We start from the raw sequence: 21,907 nt of genomic DNA, 5'->3' as shown, positions 1-21,907 counted from the left end.
ATGCTTCAATCTGCATTCAGACTCCAAAGTTCCTTCTCTGGATGTGGATAGCATTTTCCATCATGAATCTTTTGGAATTGTCTTAGATCATTGCATTGCTGAGAAGAGTTAAATCTATCATAGTTGATTATTGCAATATGTTGCTGTTACTTTGTACAATGTTCTCCTGGTTCTGCTCACTTCACTCAGCATCAGTTTATGTAAATCTTTCCAGGTTTTTCCTGAAATTTGCCTGCTCATCATTTCTTACAGAACAATAGTATTTTATTACATTCATATGCCACAACTTGTTCAGTCATTCTCCACTTGATGGGCATCCCCTCAATTTCCAATTCCTTGCCACCACAAAAAGAGCTACTATAAATATTTTTTATACATGTGGGTCCTTTTCCCATTTGTATGATCTCTTTGGAATACAGACCTAGAAGCAGTATTTCTGGATCAAAGGGTAGGCACAGTTTTATGACTCTTTAGGCATAGTTCCAAATTGCTCTCCAGAATGGTTGGATTATTTCACAACTCCACCAACAATACATTATATACCATGTTATTTTTAAAGACCTCAAGGAAAGAGGTTCAATGATTATACCTAATATGTCTAGATTCAACAAATCATATGAAAAAGTCTCTCATAATAATATGGAGAGGTTTAGACTGGTTGATAGTATAGTTAAGTGGTTCAGAAACTGGCTAAATAATCAGACAGAAGTACATGGATTAATGGTTCAATGTGAACCTACAGTAAGTAAGTATTTTAATAGACTTGATTCTTAGCCCTATTCTTTCTCTTTAAGATTTTATTGGCAATTGGGATTAAGACAAATGTCATGTTTATTACACTTATGGATGACATGAATTTCATCAAACTAACAGGTTAGATGACGGAATAATGATGCAAAGAGATCCTGAGAGTGAGGAAAATGGGCTGAAGATCTGAAAGAAAAAAATTAAGAAGAATTTTTAAAAAGCCTGGCAGAGATTAAAAAGAGCAATTGCTCATAGTAAAATTCAACAAACATATATTAAGTTCCTTTAATTTGCAAAACACTGTACCAATAAGTATAATACAAAGACAAACAAAACAGAACCTGTCATCAAGGAGCTTACAGTTTCCTGGAAGAAACAATATGTTCACAGATTAAAAGATAAATAATGTTATTTGAGAAGGTAGAGAGTGTTAACCAATGGGGGAGGAGAAGGAAGGACTTCTCGTAGAGGGTGGTACCTGGGATTAGTCTTAAAGGATGAAGAGAATTCTGAGAAGAATAGATGAGGGAATGCATTCCTGTCACTCAATATAGTCTATGAAAAGGCATAGAGTCAAGAGACGGAATATTAAGTTCAAGGAGATTGTTTGAAACCTAAAAGGCATAAAAGAAAGTGATATGAAATAAATCTGGAAAGGCAGGTTGAAGCTAGATTGTGGGCAGTTTAATTTCAAACATCATGAGGAGTTTGTATTTCATGCTAAAGATAAAAGAACATCTAAAGATTATTGAACAGGGAAGAGACTTGGTTGAACCTGAATTTTAGGAGGATTATTTTAGCAGCTGCATGGAGAATGGAAGAGAGAGAGAATGGCAGAAGGGACATGAATTATAGCTATTGCAATAAAGGAAGTAATGGGTGAAGCAGGCCTGAACTAGGGCAGTAGTTTATGTAGACTTGACAAGATTTGGCAACTGATTGGTTATGGGGAGAAGATTAAGTAGAAGGCAGAATCAATGATGACTGAAGTTGTTACCTTATGTAAGAAAGGATGGTGTTGTTCTCAACAGAAATTAGGAAGATTTATGAAGGTACAAGTTTCTGGGAAAAGATAATCATTTTCTGATACATGTTGAGTTGTGGATTTAACACTAGAAGAACTAAACTGATACCAAAAAAAGGTTGATCATAACTTAACTTTGAAATAAAATTTTTCATGTAATCTGTGTTTTCTTTGCTTACCGGATAAAATAAACTGCATTGTGTCAATTGATACTGCTTGGTCATTTGACATATTCTTAAATTCCAGTCCTTCAATTAAAGGTGGATACATCTGTTAAGCAATGCTGATGTAGGACTGAAGTTCAGGAAAGAGATGAGGGCTGGATGTATACATTTGGGGGTCACTTGCTCTCATATAATAATTTAACCCTCTGGAAGTTGATGACATCACCAAAGAGAGTAATATTCAGAAGGAAAAGAGTGCCCAGGATGAAGTCTTGGAAAGCATTTTCAATGACAGGGAAATGGATGATGATCCAGCAAAGGAGATTGGGTAGGGGTAATCATACACATGGGAGAACCAGGAAAAGATCTAGCAACAGTAACACAACCTGAGTCAGCTTTTGATGAAGGCTGAAGAAAGTATATTTGATTTATTAGTTAAGAGAAACATTGGTAACTTTGGATAGAGAAGTTTCAGTTAAGTAATGGTGTCAGATGCCATATTACAAAGGGTTGCAACAGCAAAATGAGACAAGAAAGTGGAGAAAACAAGTATAATATTATTCTTTTCTTTTAAGTATTTGGTTCTGAAAGGGAAAAGGGAATAGAACAAGAGTTGGGAATGGAGTTAGCAAAGTCCAGTGTTTTTAAGGTTATGGGACACCTGTGCATATTGGAAGGCAGCAGTGAGAAAGATAGTTTACAAGAGATTTAAAATGAGAAAAAGAGGAAATTATGGATGAGTCAAAATCCTAAAGGAGATTGGTAGGTATGAGATCAAGGACATAGGTAGAGGGTTTGGTCTTGACAAGCAGAAGGACCTCTTCCTCAAAGATGAGCAAAAGCGGGAATGTCATGGAAATAGTTTTGAAGTACAGAGTTAGGGGAGTATGATGGCTCTGTTTTCTCAGTATAGTGGGTCCTTTGCTAAGAGAGAAGTAAGTGTTGTATAAGAAGATTCAGAAGATACCAAGATAAGGTAAAAATGGGTATATAATTTAGACATAAAGGGTGATACCATAAGCAACTTAGGAGAGCAAGGAATAGTTTACCTGTGAGATCTATGGAGAAGGGAAGAACTGATGACCAAACAAGAGGCAGAGAACATTATGAAATGCAAAATGGATAATTTTGATTACATTCAATTAAAAAGGTTTTACACAAACAAAACCAATGCAACCAAGATTAGAAGGAAAGCAGAAAGCCAGGAAACAATTTTTACAGCCAGTGTTTCTGATAAAGGCCTTGTTTCTCAAATATATAGAGAACTGGGTAAAATTTATAAGAATACAAGTCATTCCCCAATTGATAAATAGTCAAAGGATATGAGTAGGCAGTTTTCAGATGAAGAAATTAAAACTATCTATAGTCATATGAAAAAAATGCTCTAAATCACTATTGATTAGAGAAATGCAAATTAAAACAACTCTGAGGTACCACTTTACACCTATCAGATTGGCTAATAGGACAGAAAAGGAAAATGATAAAAATTAGAGATGTGGGAAAATTGGAACACTAATGCATTGTTGGTGGAATTGTGAAATGATCCAACCGTTCTGGAGAGTTATTTGGAACTATGCACAAAGGGCTAAAAGACCGTGCATACCTTTTGATCCAGCAATACTACTTCTAGGTCTGTATCCCAAAGAGCTCATACAAAGGGGAAAAGGACCCACATGTATAAAAAATATTTATAGTAGCTCTTTTTGTGGTGGCAAGGAATTGGAAATTGAAGGGATGCCCATCAAGTAGGGGATGGCATATAAATATAATAAAATACTATTGTTCTATAAGAAATGATGAGCAGGCAGATTTCAGAAAAACCTGGAAAGATTTACATAAACTGATGCTGAGTGAAGTGAGCAGAACCAGGTGAACATTGTACACAGGAACAGCAACATATTGCAAAGATTAACTATGAGAGACTTAGCTCTTCTCAGCAATATAATGATTCAAGACAATTCCAAGGGACTTGTGACAGAAAACGCTGACTACATCCAGAGAAAGAACTATAGAGTCTGAATGCAGATCGAAGCATACTATTTTCACTTTTTTTTTTTGGTTTTTGTTTTTTTCTTACTTGTGTTTTTTGCTTTTGTTCTGAGTCTTCTTATACAACATGACTAATGTGGAAATATGTTTAACATGATTGTACATGTATAACCTATACCAACTTGCTTGCTGTCTTGGAGAGGGGGGAGGGAAGGGAGGGAGAGAGAAAAATCTGGAGCTCAAAATCTTACAAAGATGAATGTTGAAAACTATCTTTACATGTAATTAGAAAAAAGAAAATACTAGGAAGTTAAAAAAAAAAAAGAAGATTAGGAAGAGGAGCCAATGTTTGAAATAAAAGTCCAAGATTGTGGAGATGTGGCTAGTGGTAATGCAATACTTCAGTGGATCTGGGATTTCACTGATGTAAGCATTCCCTTATTATATGACAAATTTCAATCTATCCATGCTTTTTCTTGTGCACTACTTGTCCTTACTCTCCCATAAAACTTCACTGAACATCTTTTCAATATACTATTTACTTTTTTTTAAACATTCACTGGGGTTATGTACAACACTTGGGCGCACCTGTTATTTCTTGTTCTTGCAGCACGACAAATTAATCTCATTTTCTGATATTTTATCTGCTGGATGATATTTTATACCACTTCCTAAAAGCAATTCATTATTGGCAATTACCTACTAATAGCTAGCACTGAGCTAAGTGCTGGGGATAAAAAGAAATGCAAAAGACAAGAAGCTCACAATCCAATGAGGGAGACAACAAGCAAAGCATCAATTACAAACAAGATATATCCAGGATAAATTATTGGTTATAGAGACCCATATATCTATACTGTTTTTATCCCATAACTGCCATCCATGTATGATAGTATAGCACTTTGTGGCCACCTTCCCCTTTTACACTATAAACCTGTCCCTCTCAATGTCAGAAGGAATAATAGGAGCAGAGTAGAAGGTCCAAAGCAGGCAGATTTAAACTTAATCAGGACAGAGAAAACAATTCCTAACAACTAAAATTACCCAAAAATGGAATGAGCTATTTGGGAAGATAATGAGTTCATGAAAAGTCTTCAAGCATGTGTCCGTTGTATTGTAGAGGGGGTACTTCTTCAGGTATGGCTCTCTAGAAGGGTCCCTTTCCAACTCTTAGATTCTATGAAAATATAAGAAACTGTCTACAGATTAAATTATTTGATCGTGTCCCTCTGGTCTCTAAATCACTAATTAGAGGAAAGTTCAGTTGATTCATCTATACAAGGTAAAGGGATTAGATTCAAATAAATCCAAATGGCCCCTTGAAAAGTACTTAGTAATTGCTAGGTATATTGCTGATGGACAATTGGACAGTTGTACATTCTCAAAGGAATACAAGTCACCTGGTAAGTACAAAGGAAGGGATTCCCTGGGTGTGAAGGTAAGAGGTAGTCACAGAGTTTCATCTACACCCAGTTTTATCATTATGTCCTGGTATTACTACCACACCCAATAATTTCACTTATTAAAATTGTTGACTATGCCAGTTTTTTTTTTTAGAATATATACCCAAATTTACTTCCTACTGGCTTAATGGAGTTAGTAATTAAAAATCACCTATAAGATTCAGCTTTAAATGGGAATCTGCCTTTCTGGTATTAACCTGGTCCTTTTTTATTTGTTTTGAGAATGTTGGCTAACACACCTTCAGCTGGCAACTGGGGAGGAGCTTCTACTCCTCCCCAGTAGGACTCCTGCTTTTCCCCTTTAAAAATAATCCTTAAAATCCAGGATAAAACTTGGGTACAATGCAGCAGGGATAGAAGTTCAGAGCTCAGATGTCCTATCTAGAAGAGTCTCCACATTCAAGTTGCTGACACGGTTCTCAATTTTATTTCATGGACCCCTTTGGCAATTGGGTGAAGACTATGACGTGTTCTTCAAAGGATGTGCTGAAATGCATAAAATTAAACATAATATTACAAAGGAAAATAATCATTTTAAAAGAGTTATGACTGTTTCAAGTTAATGGACCCCAGGTTAAGAACCCCTTCATAAAGCATAAAAGGGCAGCTAGGGGCACAGTGGATAGAGTGCTGGGCCTGGAGTCAGGAAGACTCATTTTTCTCAGTTCAAATCTGACCTTAGATACTTTACTAGTTGTGTGACCCTGGGCAAGTCACCCTCTTTGCCTCAGTTCTTCCTCTGTAAGAGATGAGCCAGAGAAGGAAATGGCAAACCACTCCAATAGCTTTGCCAAGAAAACCTCAAATGGGGTCACAAAGAGTCCAATACTAATGAAACGACAACAGTAAAGCATAAACAATGGGAAATTGGGGAAGAATACTTTTTAAGTGGTATCTGCAAGAACAAATTATCTACATGGAAAATATGTATGACTATCACTGCAAAATAATGTATTTTACTGAGAGAGAAAATGTGATTTTTACAAAACAAAGTTAAAATTAGAAAATCCACTTAACCTTTTCCCACCACCTCCTAAAAATAATCCAGTCTTTTGGAAACAGCTTGTGATTGCACTTCATAGGTCACCTTGGCAGGTAGTGAGTCTCTTGTTCTCCATCTAACTACTAAGTGGGTCAAAGGCTTGGGAGGAAGGAAGTGGAAGAGGGTGGGAGGAAGAAAAAGAAGAAAGAGACAATAGGTTAATGGACTTCCTTTTGATCTGTGGTGGGAGGAAGATGAGAGTCCTGGTGCTCCAGAGAGTTGCTCACCGAGTGCCCAAGGCTCGGGGAGGGAGAAAAGCCAACAGAAGGCTGTGCATCGGGGGGGCCGGGGCAGTGGCACCTGTGCCAGCCCTGGGCACACGTGACTCGAGGAAAACGCCCAGGGGGATCGGGGCTCACCTGGGCTCACGTGACGGGGCGCGAGCCGCCCCCGCCTGCCTGAAGGGAAGTGCCTCTGCTACTCATCCGCGTCTCCCCATTCCCTTCCTTTCCTTTTTCTTCCCTTGCTTTCCCTTCCCGGCACTCCTGGGACCCCGAGCGGAGAGCAGCAGTCCCTGCGCCAGCCTGAGCGGTGGCAGCACTGGCAGCCGTGGAGGCGGGCGTCGCGCAGCCTTTGCACACCCAGCAGGGGTAGCAGCAGTAGCTGGAGCAGCAACAGCAGCAGCAGCAGCAGCAGCATGTCGGCCGGCGGATCTATGCCACCGCCCCCCAACCCCGCTGGGGCTTTCCCGGCGCCCAGGGTCACCCTGCCCGTAGGAACTGATATCCTCCGGACCTACTCGGGAGCCTTCGTCTGTCTAGAGATTGTAAGTGGGCAGCGGGCGAAAGTGTTTGGAAGAGGGTCAGGAAAGCGAGTTGGGGAGGGGATAGGTAAAGGTGGGGACTATGGGAACAGGGTCGCGAGGGGACAGGGAATCAACGAAGAAACATTCTTCTGTCCATGCCAGACTCTGTAACCCCCAGTGCCCTGCTCCTCTGTTCGCTCTCTGTCCTCTCCCCCTCCCCCCAAATCCCTTTGCTCACCCCCTTTCTTCTTCTCCACCCCCAAGCTTCCCCCCCACCCCACTCCGCGCCGCCCCACCCCACCCTCGTGGAGCCCACCCAGTCTGGCCTGGTCCCCTGCTTGCCCTGGCACCTGTTACATTGGCTACCTGGCTCTCGGTTTCCGTGTTTGGCTACTCGCTGCCTGTTGCTTAAGATAGGAGCAAAGGGAGAAAGATCCAAAATGGGGAATGGGTCGGCATCTTGAAGGGGAAAGGGGTTGTTCGCCTTTGGTTGGAGATGGGGTGACCGGAGCTCCTGGAAAAGGATCGTGCCAGAAGGGTGGCTGGAACCTAGAGCAAAGCCAGGATCTGTCAGCCTCGCCTGCCTGTTGCTAACCTGCCATTTTGTTGGCTGGGAAAAGGTGTAGCTACCTCTGTGAGTCGGTGACCATGAGGGATTGCACCTCCAAGCTCCCACTTAGGGACTGGAAGGAAAGGGTATAAGGGGGAGTTCAAGGAGGAAGGTAGAAGACTGCGAGTATGAATTTTTGTGGGCCTCCCCACAACAAATCCACACACACAGACACACACACACACTTTGCAGTAAGAAGAGGCTCGCAGTCTAGGTTTAGGATCTTTACCAGCTTCCAAACCAGGTGGGTGTGAGAATTCTGGGAGGAGGGTAAAACTGTGACTCTGGCGTTGCCTTTTTTCCTCTCCTTTACACACACACACCATCTTTTATGAGCATGACTCTTGCAGGTGTGGGTGGGGTCACCTCTGACCATACTGTGTCACCTAGACTGTAGTCCAAATTTCTTGGGGTGGGGAGTTTCTCTCTCTTTCTCTTTTTAAATGGGATTTTATGGGTTGGAGAGCTTTAGCATGGACTGGAAAACGGGGAAAAATGCAAATAAAAATTGGGCAACTTTATATTGCATCATGTACTGAGAATGACAAATAAAGGAATGAATTCCAGATACCACCTAATTTTCTGCAGGTTGGTTGGTTTGCTTGATGTGGGCTTTTCTCTTCACCCCTCCTCTTTGGAGTTTGCATAACCTGGATCTGGGTGCTTCAGTTTCTGATTTGTGTTGTGAACTGGATCTGGAGCATTTGGTATTCTGCCTCATTATGCCATCATTGCCAACACACCCCCAGTCAAGTTTAGCTCAGATTTAAATCTGAGGACGGAAACTCAACTAAACTACAGGCTACCAACATTAGTAACAAGATATCGCAAGGCTGAAGGAGGCAATTTTGAATTTGAGCCCACATCAGAAGTATCTGAAAGTGAACCTAGTGATGACGGGTTCTGGGAATCCATGCAAAATTAATGGAGAGAAAAGATGGGACTGCTTTTGAAATGGGCCTGTAAGAAAGGAAAACAGCTTGGAAAGTAACAAACAGGAGTTTTTTTTTTTTTTTTTTTTTTTTTAAGTTTTGAATTCTTTAGTTTGAAGAGGACAGCAAGGTGATGTTTCAAGTCTGTGAAAGAGATGTTATTGATCAGATAAATTGGTTTTCATTACTGCACAGAAACAAATATTTCTTCCCCCTTTCATCTGCTCTTCAATTTATGAGAAAAGGCTGATATTCATCTTCAAAAAGTTTATATCTCTTGCTCTGTTTAAGGTTCCATCCATTTCCACCTCAGGAGGGGCCTTGACCTTATGTTCACTCTCATGAACTTTTTCCCTTCTCTCTAGAATCATTCTTTCCCATTCTTCTCCTCCTTTCTGACTTAGCCTCGGGCCTTCCTTTACTTGCACAGAGAAAAAGAAAAAAAACACATTATTATTTGACCATTACCACCAATCTCACCTTCCAATTAGCACGCCATTTCTCCACCCTCTCCCCCACATAGCCATATTTATTGGGTAGTCTAAATTGACTGCATCCATTCCTTATTGCTTGTTTTAAATTCAATTCAAGCATTTATTAAGGTCACTTTATGTATCTGACCTCTGGTTTCACATATTTTAAGAGGTCACCCTTTCCTGAGCAAATAAATGTTTTTCCTTGTTTTCCATTTTTCTTCACCTCTCAGAGACACTTGACCTTATTAGTCATGCCCTTATTGTACTCTTTACCCTAGAATTTCCATGTTTATTTGGGTTTTACTTTTTGGACCCCTTTCTATATCTTTGCTGATATCTTATTTTTCAATATTTCTTCTTTTTACACATTGCTTATATAAATATTCTAAGACTTAGTGCTAAACAAATTGTCCTTTACCCTCTGGAAACTTCTGCTAGTATGTCAGTGGCTCCCAGATGCTCCCGGATCTGTATGTCAAGTTCTGACCTTTCCCATATCCAGCTGTTTACAGAACATCTCAATTTGGTTATCGTGTCTAAATCTAAAACTTACTGTCTCAAAAATATGTCCAACGTCTTTAGTACTATGGTACAGTCAACTAGGGATTATCGAACTTTCAAGTTGAAAGACATGTTTGGGAGTATTTCATCCAGTCTCTTCCTTTTGGAGATAAAGAAACTGAGTTTCAGAGACATCAAATGACTCATGTGGGGTCACGGTGTAAAAGTGGCATAGGCAAGATTCTAACCCAAGTTTTATTCTAAATCCAGTGATCTTTTTTATGACATCTTGTTGGTAGAATGGGGTCAAAAGTATATATTTGAATTGCACAGAAACTAATTTCACTCAAAGAATATGATTCTGTGGTAGCCATGATCTTCACTCCTAGCCACAGTCAACTGTCCCTCTGATGTCTAGTATTGTTCAAAAAGGGAGATAGATATTTTAGAAAACATATCCCAAATCCATTAGAACTTTTAGGAAACAAAGCAAGGTGGATCATAACATCCTACAACATGAATAACATCCTACATCCATGTTTATAATCTTGGGTATGGCTTAACTGGCAGATGTGTTCCATACTTGTGTACCTAAAGAATAGACTTTGGCTTTTGCTCATACCTGCCACTTTGGTCATATTGTGACCAAAATAATCATCTTTGTGGTCCTTAGTCTCTTCATCATTGGTTCAAAATCCAACTTGAGAAGGCATGGCTACCCAGTGTCTCACATTTCCTGAGTTAAATTCCTGGAAAGAAAAGGTCTTGAGTAGCGTCAATTTAATATTTGAATACCAATATGTACAAGATTAAGGCCAGAGGTGGAAGGAGACTGGTATGGGGTGGTGCAGGATAACCATGCAAGAAAGTAGCTGGAGCATTCTGGGAAAATGCCTAGCCAATTTTACTTTAGAAAGAGCACCAGGTTTGCAGTTAGAAAGCTTGGATTGGAAACTTGACATTACCACCTATTGAATGTATGCCCTTGGGGCAAGTCACTTAAATTGCAAGTTTGGACTTCAGTGTTCTCATCTTTGAATTAAATTATCTCTAAGGCCCCTTCCAGCTCTCTAAACTCTATGATCTTTGGAGATTTTAATATGCTTCACACTTCCAATCTTTAGACAAGAAAAAAGAAGTGACATAATCCAACAATGTAGAGTCCTGAACCTCTGTGAAATATGTCTGTATTAGAGAAGTATAATTACATGTTTTTGGTTAAATCCAGCGTATTTGGTATACAATTTAAGAAAATTTAAAATTCTACTCAACTTAATACTTAACCCTAATTGGGTTTCAAAGTGAGAAAGTGGGGGTTCTGGAGGTAAGGAGAGTGAACTTGGTTGGTGTGGGGTTGTGGTAAATATAGCAACATGATGCCCTTAAAAATAGGTGTCTTTTATTTGTAGTCTTGACTATAAGCTAAATTTTCAGACTTGAAAGTTACCCCAACATGTTCTCAAGTTATATAGATTTAAGCTCCCAAAACATACCTTGGAATGGGCTTCATGTTGAGGTAGTGAGTTCATCTGCACTGGAAGTACTCAGTTCAAATCAGCAATCATTTATTAAACACATTCTATGGACAGGGCATGAAATAGTTGCTACTCTTCAATGAGGAAACAACTTGTACACAGGTAAATCAAAATCAATTAATAGTAATTGCTGGGTTGAGAGGAGACTTAGAGCTAGGGAGATCATGAAAGTCTACCAGTAAGAGGCAGAACCTAAAGATGAACATTGAAAAGAGCTAGCATTCCAAGAAGCCAATGCAAGGAGGGGGAATATTCTTAGCATTGGGAATAACCTCTGTAAAGACATTGAGGTAGAAGATAGAATGTAGGCCAGATCAACTGGAATATAGAATGGGTAAGCAGAAGTAATATGAAATCAGTCTGGAAAGATAGGTTGAATTCTGATTGTGAAGGACTTTAAATACCAAATACAGGAACTTGAAGTTTATCCTAAAGACAATGAAGAACTACTAGAGCTTAGTGAGTAGGGCAGTGGCATGGTAAGACTTGTGCTTTAGGAATATCAGTTTGGTAGCTATGTGGAAGATGGTTTGGGTAGAGGAAAGCCTGCATGTAGGGAGAAAGATTTTGAGGCTATTTTAATGATGCAGGTAGAGGTGATGAAGGCCTGAAATAGAGGTGTGGGTAGAAACAAGATGATGGGTATGAGGAATGTTGTGGAGGTAGAGCTGACAAAACTTGGGAACTGGTTGAGGAAAAGGAAAGAACCAAGGCTATGGTTCCAAGGCTCTGAATCTGTGTGACTAAAGAGATGGTGGTACAAACAACAAAAATGGAGAAAAGTGGAGAAGGGTTAGTTTGGACATACTAAACACTAGGTGCCTATGAGACAGCCACATAGAGATATCTAGTAGGCAAGTGGTGATGTAGGATTGGAATTCAAGACACAGATTTTATCTGAGTCTATTGAGGTGGGAATTATCTGCTTAGACCTAATACCCTTGAGAGCTGATGAGATCACTAAGGGAGAGATAGAAGAGGAAAGAGAAGAGGATCCAGGGTAGAACCTTGATAGATGCCTACACTTAGTGGATAGAAGAGGAATTATGATCTAGCAAAGGAACCTGAGGAAGAGCACATACAAGTAGGATGAGATCAGAGAGCAATGTCATTAAAGCCAGGAAAAAAGAGGATGTCCAAGAGGAGGAGGGCGGTGGTTATTAGTTTCAAAAAGTTCATAGTGGTCAAGTAGAATGAAGAGGGGGAAAAGGCCATTAGATTTATTATTTATAAAATCATTGGAACTCTTGGAAAGAAATATTTTAGTTGAGTGGTAGAATCAAATTGTTTCCAAAGGGATTAAGAAATGAGTTGTAGGTGAGAAAATTGAGACACTAGAAAACTCTTTCTAGGAGTTTGACTGAGAAAAAAGACTTAGAAAATAATAGCTTTGAGGATGATGGAGTGGAATAAACATTTAAGAATCAAGGTGAGCCTGGACATGTTTGTAGATAATAGGGAAAGGAACCTGTCCATAAGGAGAGAGTGAATATGAAAGAGAAGGGTTGGTGGGAGTGAGTGAGAGAAAGAGCTCTTCTCATTTTATCCAGCTGAGATTAGATGTTTGAGATGGAATTCCTGCAAAGCAGGTGTTATTAAACTTTTTTTTTTTGTTTCTTTGCTAAGGAAGCCTAGACTCCTCAGAACAGTATTTTGTTGGCTACATTCATAATTGAAGGACATGCTCAATCTCATCTAGAGGATATTGAAAGTAGAAATGCATTTTTTGCCATCTAAGTGAAAGAACTCCTTTATAGCTATCCTTGTGCACCCCAGGTTAAGAACGTCTACTTTAAGTAATAGGAAATAGAACTTTGGATGTCATTTAGCCCATTAAAACTCTTAGATTTGGGGAGGGAGTGTTGGGGGATAGTGTCCTAAAACCAGCATGAAGTTATGCTTGCTAATACTAGAAGGTTTTTATCAATTAAAAGTAGCTGTCTCTTTCCTTCTTTCCTAATTTAAAATAGCCCAGAGAGAATAAACTTTAGAATCTTTAAAAATGTCATGAGAAGAGATAAACTTATATCCTTATCACAGATTCTCAGCCAACTTTTCCCTGATGAAAACCTCATAAGAAATCTCAAGAGCTAAGGAATAGTGATATGGAAGTTTGTCTGCAATCTTTTGACCAAGTTGTGTCCAAAATACATTACAAGGTTGTTGTAAATAAAAGAGACCTCGATCAAGGATAAGAAATTTGCTCATCTGACTAAGATAGAAGTGCATTTTCCAGGTGGTAGGAATGGTAGAAATGACTTTTTAAAAAATCCACTAGTCTTAAAGTAACTAGATGCAAATATGTGTGTGGTGGGGGAGGGATAGTGAAGGGAAGGGAGAGAGGAAGAGAGAGAGATAACAGTTGAGTGGCATAAAGCACTGGGCTTGGAGTCAGAAAAACTCATCTTCCTGAGTTCAAATCTGGCCTCAGTAACTTACTAGCTATGTGACATATGACCCTGGGAAAGTCACTTAACCCTGTTTGCCTCAATTTCCTCATCTATAAAAAGAGCTGGAAAGCAAACTAATGGTTCTGTGGAGATATTAAAAAATAAATTATTGAAATAGTTGATCACCATAGTTCCTTGCCAGTTCTGAGGTTCTAAGTACATAGCATTCAGCCAGAATCTTTGTCATATTGTTCTGAAATCTAGCCCCTTTTCAAGAATGATAGAATGTTGCAGGTGGAAATGAACTTAGAGGCCATCAAATCCAGTTCTCTTATTTTACATTAAGAATCTAGCAACCAGAGACATAAAGTGTTTTGGCTATGAGCATTGCTGATTGGTGGTGACATATTGTATCTAGTTATAACCTAGGGCTTTTGACTCTTAGGGCTTCCTTATCCCACTGCTTGACAAAATCCTTGCATTTTTTTTTGAGCTTGAACTAAGATGATCAAATTCTAGAAAACTGGAATAAATGAAAGGTGAGAATGCAGAGGATATAGGCAGAAATATGGGGTTCATAATTGATGTCAAAACCTTGGTACAGATGAACATTTTAACTTAAGTGGTAGAAACAGTTGCCTCTAGATGTGAGCTATGAAGGTAGAGTGAAGCACTCCTCCCTCTCCCAAAATGATTTTGATCAGTATAAACATAAAGATAGGTGGAGTAAAGAGTAGACATTTATTTTCTGCCTGAGAGATTTCTATTTTAAGCATATCCTCAGCTGTACAGAAAACTAAACTAGAGTATTTGGTCAAACTCAATGGAGAATTTAAATGTGAAAGATCATAAAAGTAAAGCTATGTTGAGGATTTTTTTTGGTTTGCCTTATTAAATGCCTAAATTTCACATATAGACACAATTTGCCTAAGTTGGATTTGTCCTTTATGTAAAAATGATAACTCATTCCTTAAAATTTTACAATTTTGATTGATCTTTTATTTTTATATTGTTTTCATTTCCAAATATATCTCTCTTCCCTCCCTACCTATAGAGCTGTCCAATGTAAAAAAAAAAAATTAAATTAAGAAGACAATAGGGGACAGGACAGGGGTAGAGGTTTGGGGAGAATGTGTGGGTCTTTCTGAGAAAGCAGTTCAGCAAAATTAACACATTTAACAAATCTAATAGTACACAGAATATTTTTTAACCCATAGTTCCACCATTTCCATAAAGAAAAGAAGATGCATCTCCTGGTAGCTTCTTCAAGGGCAATCTTGAACATTATAATTACTCAGTGTTCATTTTCATGTTGTTTTTCTGTTAACAATGTTTCATTTTATAGGTATAAATATCTATATCTATCATCTATTTATCTATATATTTATTCATCCACCCATCCATCTATCTGTATCTATCTGCTTTTCCTGATTCTGCTTATTTCACTCATTAATTCATTTAAAACTCCCAACACGTCTTTTAATTCTTCATACTCATAATTTCTTTTAATAGAGTAATAATGCTGTTTTCCATTCATTTATATAGCCATTTACCAAATGACATGCATTTACATTGTTGCTAGTTCTATGCTATTGCAAAGGTGTTGCTATAAATATTGGGGCACATAGGGAAATTTTCTTCCTGTCTTTGAACTCCTCCTTGTGCCTAACTATGGGATGTCCGGGCCAAAGGGCATGGGCATTTTAACCACCTTCTTAGCATAGTTCCAAATAGCTTTCCTGAATGGTTTGCCCAATTCACAGCTTCACCTGAAACATCTTACTGTGCTTATTGTTTATAACATCTCCAATATAACCTTTTCTTCTTTTGCCATCTTTACTAAATTAATAGCTTACTCATCTATAATGCTTTAAGGTTTACAAAGTGCTTATCTTACACAATTCTGTGAGATAGGTAACATAAGAGTATCAGCATTTTATAGATCATAGGTTCATAGGATCACAGATACATTTCTGGGCAGGAACTTTGAGGTCATCTGGTCTAGCTCCTTCCTTTTACAGGTGAGGAAACTAAGGCAAGATTAAATGACTCACCCAGGGTCAAACAGCTAGTGAGTTTTGCAGCTGTGACACAAAACCAGGAATTAAGATTTCAGAACTAATATTTTTCCCTAATTCAGTTGCTGAGTTACTATAAGAATTCCTCTTGCTCCCACATTAGTCTTCCTTGGGCTTCCCTTCCTCTTCACTGCTTACTACAGATCCCAGTGTTGACTGGTATCAATACCACACTTATGCCCCCAATTCTAATCCCTTTTCCCCAATGCAGTTTGTGAGACATAGTCTCTGCAAGGAGGCAGGTTGGGTCATGTTAAGAGATAATAAGAGGGCAAAACTCCATGGCTTTGCCTCGTTTTCTTCAGATAACTCATTTTTCATTACTATACTCCTGTAGTCTTAAACTGTTTGGCTAGAGCCCTGCCCCAGTTAGTGTGAGCTTTTATGTTTGTTTGTTTTTTTAACTTAAATGTACACAAGTCTTCTTCCTACATCAAAACCATCACCTTTTGTCAGTCTTTGTCTTTCCTGGTAGGATCCAGGTTAAAAAGTTGAGAGAGAGAGACATAGGAGTGAAGGATTTTGCTTTTCCACTTTGGGGCCCCACCATTATTATTGGCAGCAAAATTCCTTTGAAAAACTTAGAAGGGATGTTTGCTTGCTTTGGGGACAGGAGGGTAAGGAAGAAGTTTGAGACTGCATTTTGTTCCACAGGGAGTCAGGGAAGAATCCTTAGTCAAAAACTTTAGGTGGTAGAATTGAAAAGAGAAGGCAGGTGAAATTCTGGAACCTCAGAAGGAAACAAAAATGAAGAGATACATGGAACTGATAGTGGTGAGAGGCTCCAACCCTCTCAACCCTTACCTTCAGATCCATTCTTCCCTTTGCTGGAGAGTTTTTTTAAACCTAAGTTTAAGCTGTCAGTGGTTTAATACTGCAGATCTTGCTGATTCTATTGCAGGAGGGGAAATGTATTGCTGGCCTTCCAAGTTGGAACAAGGAAGATGTTTTTCTATAGTCACTTTGTAATACATGTATTATGTATTAAATAGTAAACAAGTTCCATAGTTCTGTATTTCAGGGGTGGAAATTGTGAATTAAATAGGTTTTTAAAGGCTGGCCTGGAATCTAATTACTATGATGGAAGAATCTAGTATGCATTTTCCCATAGAAGCAAACTTTTGTGACAGGACTCATCTATAATTCATACTCCGAACGCGTGCGTGCGTGCGTGCGTGCGTGTGTGTGTGTGTGTGTGTGTGTTTGTAAAACAAGAAATTCCTCTTCCTCCATCAACTTACTTAGATTTTGCTAGGGGAAGAGGTAAAAAATCTAGAAGTAATTAAGGACAAAATATTCATAAAGTGGTAGAATGTAATTTCAAGGAAGAAGGACAAATAACTAAGGGAATCATGAAACCCTTTATGTAGGAGGCACCTAAGGGGTGCTTTTAAGGAAGCTAAGGTTTCCATGAGGTGCAGGTGAGAAGAACGACTTCATTATGTATGTCACAGGTGTCAGAGAATCATTGGTTAGGAAATTATTAGATAAGTCTAAAGATATGACTAAGAGAAGAGAAGTGATGAGAAAATGAAAAGAATCTTGGAAAGGATTTGGAAGAAGAATGTGGGTAGGGCTCTTCCTGCCAGATAGGAGTAGGATCCGAGGAGGAGAAAAACAGTATCTGAAAATTCAACCAAGATTTCCTATCCTGCCATCCTGAGTCTTTAACATGTATATCACAGTCCTGTATATGTTTCCAACTTTCCACCCTCATAAGTAAAACAAACAAACACCTCTTTTATTTTTACAGGTTAAATTCTGTGCAAGTTCTTGGTAAATAAAAATTTTCTGAGTTTCCTTTGGTGGGGGTGGGGGAACTCAACCAAGCCTTTTAAGTATGCCAGGGCCTGTCCAGAGCACAAAGACCTAAAACAGAAAATGTTGTGCAATAAAAATTGCATGAGACCATAAATGCATAAATGAGATTAGTTTCTTGGGGAAAGTTTTTACAGCCTGAGTCACCTAAGTGAAAGTAGGTTATCACAAAGTGAAGTTAGGTCCCCAAAGAAACCTATTTCTTATAAAGGTCAATTCTCTTTAAAGAAAACTAATAGCCATGTTACTGAGGAGCTCTGCTGGCAGTTTGTATATCATCAGAGCTGAAGTGATTAGATTTTAGGTCTTGGGGATTTGGGCCTTCTCATACAACAGCAGGTCCAGCCAGATTGAAACCCAATCACTTCATGTTCTCCCTGTGGCCAATCCCACTCGTGTCCCCAGGGAAAGCGCTATTAACTCTCTTATTGCTTATGAGTGATTCTACCTTTAAGGCCCTGAAAGCATTATTTAATTGTTCCTTATTAACCATACTGAGTAAAAATGCAGTGTGGAATATCAGAAAGGCTGCTGGATTGTGAAGTCAGGAAATGTAGATTCATATCCCACCTTAAAGATATTTATGAACATTGTGTTCGTGGTCAAGTCACATTTACATAGTGTCTTCAATGTGTCAGGCTCTGTGCTAAGTACTTTATAACTATCATCTCATTTGGTCCTCACAACAACCTTGGGAGGTAGGTGCTATGATTTATAGAGCCAATCTTCTCTCTAGAATACTGGAGACCCAGAATTGGGGGAATTGCAGGTAAGAGATCAAATCATGAGAGAAGGGGAAAGGCAAGTGTTCTTAACTTCTGCTTCATAGACTTCTCCCCCTCCCCAAATCCTTATTATGTAGATAGATTTCAGAGGGTCTGTGAATTCAGGTGGGAAAAATTAAACCATTATTTTTCATTAACCTTCATTTTCCTTCGTAATCCTATGTGGTTTTTTATTTTATGCACTTAAACCATTCTGAAAAGGGGTCCATAAGCTTTACCAGATTGCCTAAAGGAGTCCATGACACACAAGAAAGTTTAGAGCCCCCACCTAAAATCTCTCACCCACATCAGTGATAGCTTAGATTGAAAGGGAAGAGTAAACTCAAAGTGGCAAATAGGATTTCAAGGCCCAAGAGAAAAGATCTACTTTGGACTTGTCCTGGTATTCTTTCTTTCCTTTTTCTGCCACTGTTTGTGGGCCTTTGAAAGACTTCACCTTTTGGCTACTTGTGTTTCTTTCTTTTTTGTTTTTCCTGTGAAATCAGGGACAGCACTAAATCCATCCCCATGAAACAGGAAACATTGCAAGCATAGTTGTATTTATGGCCATAACATGCTCTGAGCTCATCAGGGAGAAGTTCTAGTCTAAGTGTATATTTTTTATTAAAAGTCAATTTCAGAGATGAGCACCTGGAGGATAATGTAGTAAATGGAAAGAAGATTATAAAGGTGGTGCTAAAAGAGTGAGTGGCCAAGCAGCCTTGTTTGTGGCACTCATAAAATAAGGAAATTGGATCCCAGAGTGGGAACTATTCTCAAGCCTGACCTCAGCCTAACTTCAAAAGCTGTACTGGTCAGATAGGACTTCCAGATGACTTCCAGATCCAGCACACTATTATAGCATAGGGGTAATGTTTTTAATCATTATCAAATTCTTGTTAAGCCATCCCAAGGTGCACAGTACTTTTGTACTAGAAGCACATTAAATTTCTCTCTGATGGATCCCTGGGTGGGTGGTAGGAAAAATTAAATATGCTTTAGGGGAAACTGTGAGTCACTTAAATAGGATTATTTTAAACATTTCTGCCTTTCAAATTAGAATAGATTGATTTCTCTTCATTTTAGTTTTGAAGTTGATTTTATGATAGTCAAAGCAATTTCACTTTAAATTTTTCATAACTGCACAAAAACCTACCTCTGATATCTCTCTAGGGTGTCCAGATGACCCTGGGTTCTTGAAAACTGTGCTGGTGGAAAGGATTCAGGTATTATTCTGGTGACAGACTGAGTCTGCTGCCTGCAAGCTACCAAACTAATAATGGAGTGACATCACCAGTAGGTTGGCAACTAGGTGACAGATTATTTGGCCATTTCAACCTAGAACAAATAAAAAGAAACATTTTAAATAACCTTTAGTCCTCTATGCCCTTTTTCCTTCCTTGTGCATCTGTAAGAGCAGATTCTTAAATAGAAGGTAAGTTCCTTGAGGGAAGGGATTATTTCAGTTCTCTCATTGGAGACCTGACACCATGCAGAGGACATAGTATAAGCTTAACAAATACTTGTTGAATTCATGAATAGATAGTGGAAAGGGGCCAGGCAGAGGGTGTTAAAAATCATAACAGTATGCATCTAGAGGATGTATTTTATACCGCTTCTTACCTGCAAGTCATTAGCAACATGCTTCACTTACTTATACTCACCATGAATCTTTTGTTGTCCTTTGAGTTATCTTCAGTTTTGATTCTTTTGAAATTGTGATGTTCTGCTATATGTTCACAACCATATAATGTCCCCAGGAGAATATCGGTATTTTAAAAGTTATCATTTGAAACAGAGTATATCTTACACTCACTAAAAGCATTGCCCAATGACTGAAATTCCATCTGCAATCTCTTTTCTCCCAGTTCAATTTTAGACTCAGTTCATTGTCTGTCTGCAATGCCTGAGCAAGATAAATGTACTAATAGACTAACTCAATTGACTTCCCATCCAACTGCATATTATAAAATAGGCAAATGTTATTCTTTACCCACTTGGGTTTTTCTGTGTTGTTAAATCAGGCTCTTTTGAGTGGCTCATTAAAGAGGATCTAGTGTTCTGAGACTCAGTGCCATCAATACAATGTCATCCTCAACAATCTTGAGAACCTTAACATTTTTTAAGATCCCCTTACATTTGAATTTATGTATAAGACGTCTACCATGGTGTTAGAATCACTTTAATGAGCCTGTATTTCTCTTTTCTGCCTCACTTAATAATTGTAATTAGAGGATTGTTGGGGGAAAAAGTTATTTTTGTGGTTGTATCTATCAAAGAATCTTGCATGATTTTATTATATGCAAGAGAAACACCTTTTTGTAAATTTTAAGGCTGTTTTTTAAGACAGTTATATGTTTTATCGGAATCAGTAAACATCAGGTTACAGCAGGATGTTGTGTGTTCTATACCGCTTAATCAATTGCATGAGTGTGAAGATGTTTTCTGCGTACAGAATTACTTATAAAATCACCATGTAGCGGATGTAGCAATGCATTTGAAGTTAAAGTCCTTGGCTTGAAATATACATTTGCTACTTACTAGCCTTATTCCCCATTAAAAGGTGTGCTCCTTGAAAGTGGGGATGGTGTGTTTTTGTCTTTGTATCCCCACTGCTTAACATAGTGCCTGACACATAATAAGTGGTTGTTGACTAACTTTCTGCATGGAATTTTGTAAGTCATCTCTACTCTCTGGGTCTGTTTCCTTATCTATGAAATGAGGAAATGGGATTATACGGTTTCAAATATTCCTTTCAACTGTAGAATTTATGACTACCATCCCTTTCTCGTCATTCTATCAGGAAAACCACCATTGTGCATAGACTTTTCTTGAAGCATCTAACAAATAGAGAATGTAGGGAAGGCCCTTGAGGGCTCTTCTAGTTCTAGATTCTGTAATTTAAGAAAGCTGTAGTAATTATTATACTCCTGGTTGTCTTTTTGCAATAATGACAGAAGTTATCATCTTGAATCATCTTCTCTTTTAGGGGATCTTGAAAACTGATCCCGGAGAATGGCTGAACAAATTGCTGTATATAAATATAATTTAATCTTACAATGTTGTAAGAAAAGACAAACATAATGAATATAGAGAATTATGAAAGACATATATGAACTGATTACAAAGTAAAGTAAACAGAGCCAGGAAAACTACATACATCTAAGGAAGGGCTTAGTCCAGTGAATAAAACAATCAACCCACCCACACTTAAAAGTAATGATATTAACCAATTAATATTTCACTTTGGTTGACCCAGTCAAAAGCTTTAGACTAGGTACAAAAGTCCTTGATCAATTTTGAAGTCCTTGAAAGTCATTACATGGAATGGGGTGATGTTACATAAGTATATTTCACTTTGGGTGAGTCACTTTATATGGGCTTATATAAAATCAACAAGCAAGTTTGAAATAGTTTTCACGTGGTGGAAGACTTCCAGTCAAACCCAAAGACTAACTGGGGGAGACGGGATGGGAGAGGAGAGTTCTTTGGCTTCCCTCCCTATTTCTCTTACTCAGAGGAGGACGTTGGGAACTCTGGAGGACTAGAATATTTGGGCTTTTTAACAGGCATGTGAATAGCATCCTTGACACAATAGTGATTGGTGGTAGTGTCTGTATAGGGAGCTA

The 21,907-nt window shown here is 38.5% G+C and overlaps 1 protein-coding gene across 1 annotated transcript in view; it reads left to right on the top strand.

The window, feature by feature from the left end:
• Positions 1 to 6,832: 6,832 nt before the first annotated feature.
• The window catches only part of MAL2 (mal, T cell differentiation protein 2), a 29,985-nt gene continuing 14,910 nt past the window's right edge, over positions 6,833 to 21,907 (top strand). The window contains exon 1 of the mRNA XM_027854056.1: positions 6,833 to 7,195. Coding sequence (XP_027709857.1) covers positions 7,067 to 7,195 — 129 coding nt within the window. The 5' untranslated portion in view covers positions 6,833 to 7,066. The remainder of the gene's footprint in view (positions 7,196 to 21,907) is intronic.

The sequence above is a fragment of the Vombatus ursinus genome, unplaced genomic scaffold (genome assembly GCF_900497805.2).
Source record: "Vombatus ursinus unplaced genomic scaffold, bare-nosed wombat genome assembly UNPS02010284.1, whole genome shotgun sequence".
Lineage (NCBI taxonomy): Eukaryota > Metazoa > Chordata > Mammalia > Diprotodontia > Vombatidae > Vombatus > Vombatus ursinus.
The sequence above is the reverse complement of the archived record's forward strand: the minus strand, read 5'-3'. Positions and strand labels throughout refer to the sequence as shown.